This window comes from Oncorhynchus kisutch, linkage group LG6 (assembly GCF_002021735.2).
Source record: "Oncorhynchus kisutch isolate 150728-3 linkage group LG6, Okis_V2, whole genome shotgun sequence".
NCBI classification, from domain to species: Eukaryota; Metazoa; Chordata; class Actinopteri; order Salmoniformes; family Salmonidae; genus Oncorhynchus; species Oncorhynchus kisutch.
Window position 1 is genome coordinate 39,571,139 of NC_034179.2, and position 12,312 is coordinate 39,583,450.

General features: G+C 42.8%; 1 protein-coding gene across 1 annotated transcript; it reads left to right on the forward strand.

Annotated features, from left to right (window-relative positions):
- The first annotated feature begins 1,262 nt into the window (after positions 1-1,262).
- Positions 1,263-4,777, forward strand: styxl1 (serine/threonine/tyrosine interacting-like 1). The gene is made up of 8 exons (XM_031826726.1): positions 1,263-1,375; positions 2,476-2,596; positions 2,757-2,818; positions 2,972-3,071; positions 3,557-3,690; positions 3,837-3,982; positions 4,087-4,184; positions 4,290-4,777. The coding sequence occupies exons 2-8, from the start codon at positions 2,494-2,496 to the stop codon at positions 4,445-4,447; spliced, it is 801 nt and encodes a 266-aa protein (XP_031682586.1). The 5' UTR covers positions 1,263-1,375; positions 2,476-2,493; the 3' UTR covers positions 4,448-4,777.
- Positions 4,778-12,312: the final 7,535 nt, after the last annotated feature.

Below are 12,312 nucleotides of genomic sequence, written 5' to 3' on the forward strand. Positions count from 1 at the left end.
CCAGCCATGTTTTCTTTAGGCAGCCTATAACCTAGGTCCAATAATTGAGTATCTTAATTGTAAACCACAACTCGCTAACCTAACAACTACAAACAGACTTGCCTAGTTATATAAAAGAGTTTATATATATATATATAATGTTTTTATTTATTTTTTAAACAGGCTAGCCGATTAAACTCAACTCCGCGATTTGCGATGCAGTTGATTGGCGACTAGTGTGGACAGACAATAGCTCCGACGTCACATACAATTCCGTTTTTATTAAAAACTACATGGTTCAGCACCCAAAGAATAGCCCGCAATTACACACAACATTGGTGATTTTATGTGACGTCGACGCTCCAGTGCGCCCACACTAGTCACAGCTCAACTCCATCGTAAATCGTGGAGTTTAGTCGGTTACAAGCAGGCTGGACTAACTTCTTTTTTTATACCTACATCTACAAAACTGTTTTAAAGAATCAATATAAACTGTCAACACATTCTGCTTCATCAGCCAAACGAATGCATAGCTATACAAATTAGTTTGGCTGCCAGCAGATCTTTTGCAACACATAATGCTAGCTAGCTAACGTTATTCGTGGCGGTAGTGTAATCCAGATGTCTCATATTTTTTGGCTATTCACGCAAATGAACGTTAATGACATTTATATCTGACGTTACATACCCATGATCCAGCCATAAAACCGTATTCAAACTAGAGAATACAACATATATGTGTACAATCTTTGCTCATAAACAACAAGCAAAGATTTTCAAAATATAGTAATAAATTCGCTTCAACAAATCAGGAAACGTATTACAAACAGCTGGATGAAGACGTACGTGGATAGGCTACTGAATACGGATGCGTTCGTAAATTCCCTCTGACAATCTGCTCCGATTTCTGAGCGCTCTCGTCTGAGTGTGCGAGAGCGCAGAATATAATAACTGATGCATTTACGAACGCTCAACACCCGTCGAATACGGCCGGTTTCAGTAAACGTCAGCAAAAGGGGTAATTAAATTGTTGCCAACAGCATGGTTACAGCCACCAATGCTCTGGATAACATGAAAACACTCTAACCAGCTCTGCTAGGGCGAGTAAAATGGTCATAGTGCGATTTTTCTGAAATTGTAAAGATAGGCAGAGTGAATTTACGAACGCACCCGAACACATCCCAACAACGTAGATAGAATGTCCAATCACAGATTAGTACTGTACAGCCAACCGCAATGCCCGTTATTGTGTTACCGAGCAACAAAACCTAAACAAACATTTCCTTCATATTACCTGTGTTTTGCTCGGATTATGTTTCCGAAATGTTGTAGCTAAGCGCCTTTGGTTCGTTACCTTGAGTGGAAAAAGTCATTTTGTCATTTTCATTTTAACCAGGTAATATTTTTGCCCTAACCCTAACTACCTGCAGGTTTTTACTAGCAACATCAGTGAATTATTTAGTCAATCATCTGTTGTTAGCAGAAACCATACGATATTTTATTAAATTACTAGATGGGCTATGTCATAAACCCTCAAAGTTCCAGAATGGGGTACAAATGGGTGTCATATTGCGATGGTCAGGGAAAATCCCAAAGTAGTCTAATTGGAATGATTGGCAGTAGATACATAATCCTGATTATATTTATACAGGAAAATAAAAGTAAGGCATGTGATGCATCATAAATTGTCAATCTAAAATATTGTCATATAACTATAAATACAGTTTATAGGGGTTTTATACCAATTTTATTTATAAATAGCATCTAAAATATATGTAAACATACCATAAATGTCTACATTTTTGTTTTCTTGAAATCTGTGAGTTCATTGTCATGGGTTGTATGTTTAGTCACAATATTGTTTTGAACGTTCATTTTGAAAAAATATGTATTGGAAAGCTGTGAGTGCTTTTATATGATACAATATCAATACTTGTTGCATATACAACTTGTATCTAAATCCTATCGTCAACTGATTACAGCCAGTGAATGGCTGTGTGGCTGCATTGTTTGATTGGAATGTTGGCATATTGGCAGTTCATTTGAAAAATGTATTGAATCATTAATCCCTCTAAAACTGTCTGGCTAGCTAGCTAACAAACATACAGTGCAGATCAATCATTCAAATTCATTATTTTACACAATATCTTATCACAGCACTAGTTGACCAACTCCCTGACCAAAATGGATGACCTTCATCCTGTCATAAAATTGTTCATGGCCATTCTAGTATTCTAATTTCTAATTCATATATGGCAGACAAACATTAGGCTCAGTATTTTTTGTGCTAACTAGGGTTCTCTACGATTTCTGATGTTCGTTTGCAAACTCGACTAACTAGCTGCAGAAATATGTTGATGTTCGGCGAAAACAAATATGTGTATTCTTCACAAGTTAGTATTTGAAGCATGAGGTGAACGAGCTAATGTTAGCTAACTAGCTAGTAACTATGTAGTCCAATGCAGGGTTTTCAAAACACTGACTTTTTATTTTCAGGTTGTCAGGTTTCCTACAATGGCTGGAACAACCTTTTGTGAGGCGTCTGAGCTTTACAACATTCTCAACCAGTACACTCGGCTGTCCAGACTGGCAGAGTTCAACTTCCTCTGTTTGATTGGTAAGAGCCAGGTAGGGGCAGACAGTCATATCAGTTCAACACGATTAAAACAAATCTATTGTGTTGATAAACGTTACTTATTTCTAAGATTCAGTCCAATATAATACACTCAAAGTTGCCTATTATGAAAAGTGGACAAATGGTTATGCTGTTTCCTCAGATGCTCGTGCTAAAGGACAGTACAATGCCAGCCATATCATTACTGCCAGAAATGCAAAATGGGTATGCGTGTCAAATCAGTTATTAACACATTACAACACTAGCTCATCCCACCTTAGGATGACAATACTGTGCCTCAATTATTTTGCCATTTTGAAATACACGTTGCAATGTTCGGCAGTGTAATAAGTAAGATGTCATTGTTTTACTCTACAGGACTCTAAAGGCAAACTCATTATGCCTGTAGGCGTGGAGGTGGAGAGTATGAGGTATATTGTGGTTTATGACAGCAGCACAAGTTCTTTACAAGGTTCAGGTGAGCTGAACATCACCAGCCTGGTCACTGACAATTTTTTAATTAACCTTTATTTAACTAGGAAAGTCAGTTAAAAACAAATTCTTATTTACAATGAAGGCCTACCCTGGCCAAACCCTAACCCGGGCAACTGTTTTTGATTGAATTGTCAATGATTGAATGAACCAGTCAATAACATTCGATCCATGATATCCCATTAGGGCGATTTAATTTTTAAAAATGTATTTAACTAGGCAAGTCAGTTAAAAACAAATTCTTATTTACAATGACGGCCTACCCTGGCCAAACCCTAACGACACTGGGCCAATTCTGCGCTGCCCTATGGAACTCCCAATCAAGGCCAGTTGTGATACAGCCTGGAATCAAACCAGGGTCTGTAGTGATGTCTCTAGCACTGAGATGCAGTGCCTTAGACCGCTGTGCCACTCAGAAGCCTGAGTGGGGTAATAATGGTTTGTAGTTATTCTGTGTGTGTGTGTTTGTAGCTGAGGCTATTGAGTGCGCTGAGGCCCTGACAAAATCAAGCCACTATCCTGTCCAGATTCTGAAAGGAGGCTATCAGAGGTTCTCAGCCTTTTATCCTTTCTTCAGGACACAGAAAATCCTTTACACCATAAAGGTAACGCCTCCATTGCGTCAAACCTTTGCTAAATATTGTGAGAGCCTGTTGAGAAAAAGAAAAACATACTCAGGTGATAAGACTATTTCAATGTGCTGATTTACATAGATTGTGCTGCTGTCTGTTTCATTATTGTGACTTTGTAGGAATTGGAGAGCTTGAGGCCTTATCCAGTGGAGCTCTTGCCAGGTCAACTCTACATGGGCAATTACAAGCAGGCCATCCATCCCCATGTCCTAAAAGATCTGAAACTGAGCGCCCTTGTCAATGTCTCTGAAGACAGTTGTCACATGTGCGTGAGGACTCATATTTACATGTCAAAGTAGCAGGTACAATGGATGATTGTTCATAAAAAAAATATTATGTTTGAATATAACTTTTTCTTTTTGAAATTAGGTTTGAAAAAGGAAACCACACCATCCTTCACATAAATGTGTCAGATTCAGTGGAGGCTGATCTGTACTCCAGTTTTGAGAGGATTTGTGTTTTTATTGGTGAGCTGAATGTGTTTTTTTCCACTTTTTTTAGATGTTACTTGTTATTACTATTTGTTTATTAATATTATGTTTATTATCGTGTTGCAAATGTTTCCCTTTTAGCCTCTCGTCTCAACACTGGATCTGCAGTTTTGATCTTTTCAAGTCATGGAATAAGCCGCTGTAGTGCTGCGGCCATGGCTTTTCTTTTGCACCACTTGAAATATACACTGGGGGCAAGTTATGTTTATGTACTTTACGGTCTTCTTTGGAATGTGTAATAGAAATAGAAGAAGTTCAGGCTGTTCCAGTTCCTGTTTTTGGAATCTGAAAAAATGTTTGGCTTAGTAATGAAAATACTGCGTGTTTACTGTATAAGATTTTGTTGCTGAATTTCGTGAGCTGCTAATTTTTCTGTTATTCCTCCCACTCCATTATGATATCGATGGCACTTTTTTTCACTGAAGGAGGTCTGGGAGCATGTCCTGCAATGTAAAATGAACATGAGGCCAAACCGAGGGTTTGTACAACAGCTGTCCGACTGGGAGCTGCACACACTGGGTAGAAGAATCACTGATATTGCCGAGCCCCGCTATTGAGATGATGGATAATAGTTCATTTCAATGAGTCTAGAAGAGCCCTGTAATTCACTGGGACTATAACTACCCAATGCAAATAAAATAAAAACATGGATATTTTTGTCATGAAGTTGTCTACCTTCTTTATATGGGCCTTCTTGGGTGGTTGATAACATTTGTATGCACTGAGCACCAACTTCTTCTGACAAATATATGAAGTATGCTCATACACACACACGCACACACTTATGTGGTACTAAGAACCAGCATGCAAGCATCGCTTGTCAGGCCATTGCTGGTGAGGCTTACTGATCACAATTTCATTGTCAGATATTCACTTACCGTATGTATTGTAATACCATACTTTCTGAAATTTCAGGGATCATCTAAAAACACATACACATTGATACGTTTGCCCTGCTGATATTCTGGAATGATAGGTCCTGAGAATTTTATTGGAATGATGAATGATAGAAGGACAATGTTTCTTCTTGCAAGTGTCAATTTTTCAGGATTATGCAATCAATGTAATGAAAAGAACGGGACACACCATGATCTTGCTCTAAAAATACATACACTATATATACACAAAAGTATGTGGACACCCCTTCAAATGAGTGGATTCTGGTATTTCAGCCACACCTGTTGCTGACAGGTGTATAAAATTGAGCACACAGCAATGCAATCTCCATAAACAAACATTGGCAGGAGAATGGCCTTACTGAAAAGCTCAGTGACTTTCAAAGTGGCACATTCATAGGATGCCACCTTTCCAACAAAGCAGCAGTCCCGTTCTGTGAGCTTGTGTGGCCTACCACTTTGCGGCTGAGCCGATGTTGCCCCTATAAGTTTTCACTTCGCCATAACAGCACTTACAGTTGACTGGGGCAGGTCTAGCAGGGCAGGGAAAAAAATAGCTAACACTTACTAACAAGGATTCCGAAATCATTGCTAAGAATAATGAAAATGACTGCAGTTTCTACTGGTCATTGTTTTCAAGCTGGTTGTATTGGCGCTAGCTAGGTACCAAGCTAAAGCTAGCTACCCCAGAAGTTGCGGTAGAACAAATGATGCTTTATTACCAATGCGGTATTGTAAACACGTCGTTCATGGCCGGTGTTTGCTTGTTTGCAGACTGTTTTGTACCGCTTTGACAGTGCTACTGTATCTTTTTTGGCACGCAAAGGCCCAAACGGCATTCCATAGTATGCATGTCGTGAAGCTAATAGCAGTGACGCTGTTACTGTGTAACTCCAGTAGGGCAACATCTGAAAAATAGCGCTCTTGGTAGTGTGTCCCACTGCTCGACCAGTCAGCGAAAGCCAACATCACCCACGACAGAGAACAGTTGATTGTCAGGGGCAGTGAATTCCATTATCTTGGCTTGGATTTTGCCTTTGTCTTGCTGAAATGTTCATACCCTTTCAAATGACTGCTCCACTTGTTGACAGCTTGATCCACACAGCAAACATTGTGGGCTAGGTTATGAATGCTGTGTTGCACGTGTAGCGCAAGTATTATGTGGCGTCATTACGTCATGTAACTACAGTTGAAGTCGGAAGTTTACATACACCTTAGCCAAATACATTTAAACTCAGTTTTTCACAATTCCTGACATTTAATCCTAGTAAAAAGTTTACATACACTTAATTAGTATTTGGTAGCATTGCCTTTAAAGGGTGAATTTTGGCCCATTCCTCCTGACAGAGCTGGCGTAACTGAGTCAGGTTTGTAGTCCTCCTTGCTCGCACCCGCTTTTTCAGTTCTGCCCACAAGTTTTCTATAGGATTGAGGTCAGGGCTTTGTGATGGCCACTCCAATATCTTGACTTTGTTGTCCTTAAGCCATTTTGCCACAACTTTGGAAGTATGCTTGGGGTCATTGTCCATTTGGAAGACCCATTTACAACCAAGCATTAACTTCCTGACTGATGTCTTGAGATGTTGCTTCAATATATCCACATAATTTTCCTTCCTCAAGAGCCATCTATTTTGTGAAGTGCTGCAGCAAAGCACCCCCACAACATGATGCTGCCACCCCCGTGATTCACGATTGGGATGGTGTTCTTCTGCTTGCAAACATCCCCTTTTTCCTCCAAACATAATGATGATCGTTATGGCAAAACAGTTTATTTTTGTTTCATCAGACCAGAGGACATTCTCCAAAAAGTACGATATTTGTCCCCATGTGCAGTTGCAAACAGTAGTCTGGCTTTTTTATGGCGGTTTATGAGCAGTGGCTTCTTTCTTGCTGAGTGGCCTTTCAGGTTATGTCGATGTATGACTCGTTTCACTGTGGATATAGATACAAATTGTACGTTCATTTTTCAAATTTGTACCTTTATTTAACTAGGCAAGTCAGGTAAGAACAAATTCAGATTTTCAATGACAGCCTAGGAACAGTGGGTTAACTGCCCGTTCAGGGTCAGAACGACAGATTTGTACCATGCGACCTTCCGGTTACTAGTCCAATGCTCTAACCACTAGGCTACCCTGCCGCCCCAACCACTAGGCTACCCAGCTACCCTGCCGCTCATCTCTAGGAGACAGAACGTGTCTCCTTCCTGAGCGGTATGATGGCTGCGTGGTCCCATGATGTTTAGTTGCGTACTATTGCTTGTACAAACGAACGTGGTACCTTCAGGCATTTGGAAATAGCTCCCTAGGATGAACCAATTTCTTTCTTAGGTCTTGGCTGATTTCTTTTGATTTTCCCATGATGTCAAGCAAGAGACACTGAGTTTGAAGGTATGCCTTGAAATGCATCCACAGGTACACCTCCAACGGACTAAAAAATTGTTAATTAGCCTTTCAGAAGCTTCCAAAGCCATGACATAACTTGGAAAATTCCAGAAAATTAAAGGCACAGTCAACTTAGTGTATGTAAACTTCTGACCCACTGGAATTGTGATACAGTGAATTATAAGCTAAATCTGTAAACAATTGCTGGAAAAAGAGATGTCCTACTTGCCAAAACTATAGTTTGTTAACAAGAAATTGTGGAGTGGTTGAAAAACAAGTTATAATGACTCCAACCTAAGTGTATGTAAACTTCAACTGTATGTTATATAGGTGTGCATGGAAGTGTCACGATCGTCGTAAAGGGGAGACCAAAGCGCAGCGTGATTAGAATACATTATTTTATTGAAGGAAGAACACGAAGAACAGTTAAACAAAGACAACAAAACGAACATGACGCTATGACCAACGAGTGCAGACACAGGCAACTTCACATAGACAATTTTTTATTTTTTTATTTCACCTTTATTTAACCAGGTAGGCTAGTTGAGAACAAGTTCTCATTTGCAACTGCGACCTGGCCAAGATAAAGCATAGCAGTGTGAGCAGACAACACAGAGTTACACATGGAGTAAACAATTAACAAGTCAATAACACAGTAGAAAACAAAAGGGGAGTCTATATACAATGTGTGCAAAAGGCATGAGGAGGTAGGCAAATAATTACAATTTTACAGATTAACACTGGAGTGATGAATGATCAGATGGTCATGTACAGGTAGAGATATTGGTGTGCAAAAGAGCAGAAAAGTAAATAAATAAAAACAGTATGGGGATGAGGTAGGTGAAAAAGGGTGGGCTATTTACCAATAGACTATGTACAGCTGCAGCGATCGGTTAGCTGCTCAGATAGCTGATGTTTGAAGTTGGTGAGGGAGATAAGTCTCCAACTTCAGCGATTTTTGCAATTCGTTCCAGTCACAGGCAGCAGAGAACTGGAACGAAAGGCGGCCAAATGAGGTGTTGGCTTTAGGGATGATCAGTGAGATACACCTACTGGAGCGCGTGCTACGGATGGGTGTTGCCATCGTGACCAGTGAGCTGAGATAAGGCGGAGCTTTACCTAGCATGGACTTGTAGATGACCTGGAGCCAGTGGGTCTGGCGACAAATATGTAGCGAGGGCCAGCCGACTAGAGCATACAAGTCGCAGTGGTGGGTGGTATAAGGTGCTTTAGTGACAAAACGGATGGCACTGTGATAGACTGCATCCAGTTTGCTGAGTAGAGTGTTGGAAGCCATTTTGTAGATGACATCGCCGAAGTCGAGGATCGGTAGGATAGTCAGTTTTACTAGGGTAAGCTTGGCGGCGTGAGTGAAGGAGGCTTTGTTGCGGAATAGAAAGCCGACTCTTGACTTGATTTTCGATTGGAGATGTTTGATATGAGTCTGGAAGGAGAGTTTGCAGTCTAGCCAGACACCTAGGTACTTATAGACGTCCACATATTCTAGGTCGGAACCATCCAGGGTGGTGATGCTAGTCGGGCATGCGGGTGCAGGCAGCGACCGGTTGAAAAGCATGCATTTGGTTTTACTAGCGTTTAAGAGCAGCTGGAGGCCACGGAAGGAGTGTTGTATGGCATTGAAGCTTGTTTGGAGGTTAGATAGCACAGTGTCCAAAGACGGGCCGAAAGTATATAGAATGGTGTCGTCTGCGTAGAGGTGGATCAGGGAATCGCCCGCAGCAAGAGCAACATCATTGATATACACAGAGAAAAGAGTCGGCCCGAGAATTGAACCCTGTGGCACCCCCATAGAGACTGCCAGAGGACCGGACAGCATGCCCTCCGATTTGACACACTGAACTCTGTCTGCAAAGTAATTGGTGAACCAGGCAAGGCAGTCATCCGAAAAACCGAGGCTACTGAGTCTGCCGATAAGAAAATGGTGATTGACAGAGTCGAAAGCCTTGGCAAGGTCGATGAAGACGGCTGCACAGTACTGTCTTTTATCGATGGCGGTTATGATATCGTTTAGTACCTTGAGTGTGGCTGAGGTGCACCCATGACCGGCTCGGAAACCAGATTGCACAGCGGAGAAGGTACGGTGGGATTCGAGATGGTCAGTGACCTGTTTGTTGACTTGGCTTTCGAAGACCTTAGATAGGCAGGGCAGGATGGATATAGGTCTGTAACAGTTTGGGTCCAGGGTGTCTCCCCCTTTGAAGAGGGGGATGACTGCGGCAGCTTTCCAATCCTTGGGGATCTCAGACGATATGAAAGAGAGGTTGAACAGGCTGGTAATAGGGGTTGCGACAATAGTGGCAGATAGTTTCAGAAATAGAGGGTCCAGATTGTCAAGCCCAGCTGATTTGTACGGGTCCAGGTTTTGCAGCTCTTTCAGAACATCTGCTATCTGGATTTGGGTAAAGGAGAACCTGGAGAGGCTTGGGCGAGGAGCTGCGGGGGGGGCGGAGCTGTTGGCCGAGATTGAAGTAGCCAGGCGGAAGGCATGGCCAGCCGTTGAGAAATGCTTATTGAAGTTTTCGATAATCATGGATTTATCAGTGGTGACCGTGTTACCTAGCCTCAGTGCAGTGGGCAGCTGGGAGGAGGTGTTCTTGTTCTCCATGGACTTCACAGTGTCCCAGAACTTTTTGGAGTTGGAGCTACAGGATGCAAACTTCTGCCTGAAGAAGCTGGCCTTAGCTTTCCTGACTGACTGCGTGTATTGGTTCCGGACTTTCCTGAACAGTTGCATATCACGGGGACTATTCGATGCTATTGCAGTCCGCCACAGGATGTTTTTGTGCTGGTCGAGGGCAGTCAGGTCTGGGGTGAACCAAGGGCTGTTCTTAGTTCTGCATTTTTTGAACGGAGCATGCTTATCTAAAATGGTGAGGAAGTTACTTTTAAAGAATGACCAGGCATCCTCAACTGACGGGATGAGGTCAATGTCCTTCCAGGATACCCGGGCCAGGTCGATTAGAAAGGCCTGCTCACAGAAGTGTTTTAGGGAGCGGTTGACAGTGATGAGGGGTGGTCGTTTGACTGCGGCTCTGTAGCGGATACAGGCAATGAGGCAGTGATCGCTGAGATCCTGGTTGAAGACAGCGGAGGTGTATTTGGAGGGCCAGTTGGTCAGGATGACGTCTATGAGGGTGCCCTTGTTTACAGAGTTAGGGTTGTACCTGGTGGGTTCCTTGATGATTTGTGTGAGATTGAGGGCATCTAGCTTAGATTGTAGGACTGGCGGGGTGTTAAGCATATCCCAGTTTAGGTCACCTAACAGAACAAACTCTGAAGCTAGATGGGGGGCGATCAATTCACAAATGGTGTCCAGGGCACAGCTGGGAGCTGAGGGGGGTCGGTAGCAGGCGGCAACCGTGAGAGACTTATTTCTGGAGAGAGTAATTTTCAAAATTAGTAGTTCGAACTGTTTGGGTATGGACCTGGAAAGTATGACATTACTTTGCAGGCTAACTCCTCCCCCTTTGGCAGTTCTATCTTGACGGAAGATGTTATAGTTGGGTATGGAAATCTCTGAATTTTTGGTGGCCTTCCTGAGCCAGGATTCAGACACGGCAAGGACATCAGGGTTAGCAGAGTGTGCTAAAGCAGTGAGTAAAACAAACTTAGGGAGGAGGCTTCTGATGTTGACATGCATGAAACCAAGGCTTTTTCGATCACATAAGTCAACAAATGAGGGTGCCTGGGGACTTGCAGGGCCTGGGTTTACCTCCACATCACCCGCTGAACAGAAAAGGAGTAGTATGAGGGTGCGGCTAAAGGATATCAAAACTGGTCGCCTAGAGCGTTGGGGACAGAGAATAAGAGGAGCAGGTTTCTGGGCATGGTAGAATATATTCAGGGCATAATGCGCAGGGGGTATGGTGGGGTGCGGGTACAGCGGAGGTAAGCCCAGGCACTGGGTGATGATGAGAGAGGTTGTATCTCTGGACATGCTGGTAGTAATGGGTGAGGTCACCGCATGTGTGGGAGGTGGGACAAAGGAGTTATCAGGGGTATGAAGAGTGGAACTAGGGGCTCCATTGTGAACTAAAACAATGATAACTAACCTGAACAACAGTATACAAGGCATATTGATATTTGAGAGAGACATACAGCGAGGCATACAGTAATCACAGGTGTTGAATTGGGAAAGATAGCTAAAACAGTAGGTGAGACAACAGCTAATCAGCTAGCACAACAACAGCAGGTAAAATGGCGTAGACTAGGCAACAGGGCCAACAGATAAAACAAACAAGCAGAATGGAGTACCGTGATTAATGGACAGTCCAGCGTGCATCAGCTATGTAGCCAAGAGATCAGTGTCCAGGGGGCAGCGGTGGATGGGGCAGGGAAGCTGGACTGGCGAGTGTTATCCAGGTTTTAAAAAACTAACAATTACTAAATAGCTTGTAGCTAGTTAGCTGGTTAGCTTCTGGAGGTTCTTGAGTGTGTTCTAAAAATAAAAAAAATAATAGCGATTCCGTATCACATTGGGTGAGGCAGGTTTCCGGAAGGTATAAACAAATTAAAAGTCAAAAGAGATGGAAAGTAGATATGGGTCCAGTGAGCGTTTGGGACGCGGCGATTCAGGCGGTTAGCAGGCCTGTGCTAACAAGCTAACAGTTTGTAGGCCCGGGCTAGACAAGGTAGCAGTTAGCGGACCGGAGCTGGACAAGCTAGCAGTTTGCAGGCCGAATTAGCAAGCAGGGAGATAGCGAGGGCTAGAGAGTTAGCCTTTGGGGGACGTCGTGATGGGGTGAGTCTGTTTATTCCTCTTCATGCGGTGACATCGATAGACCGGTCGTGGGCCCGGGTATTGTA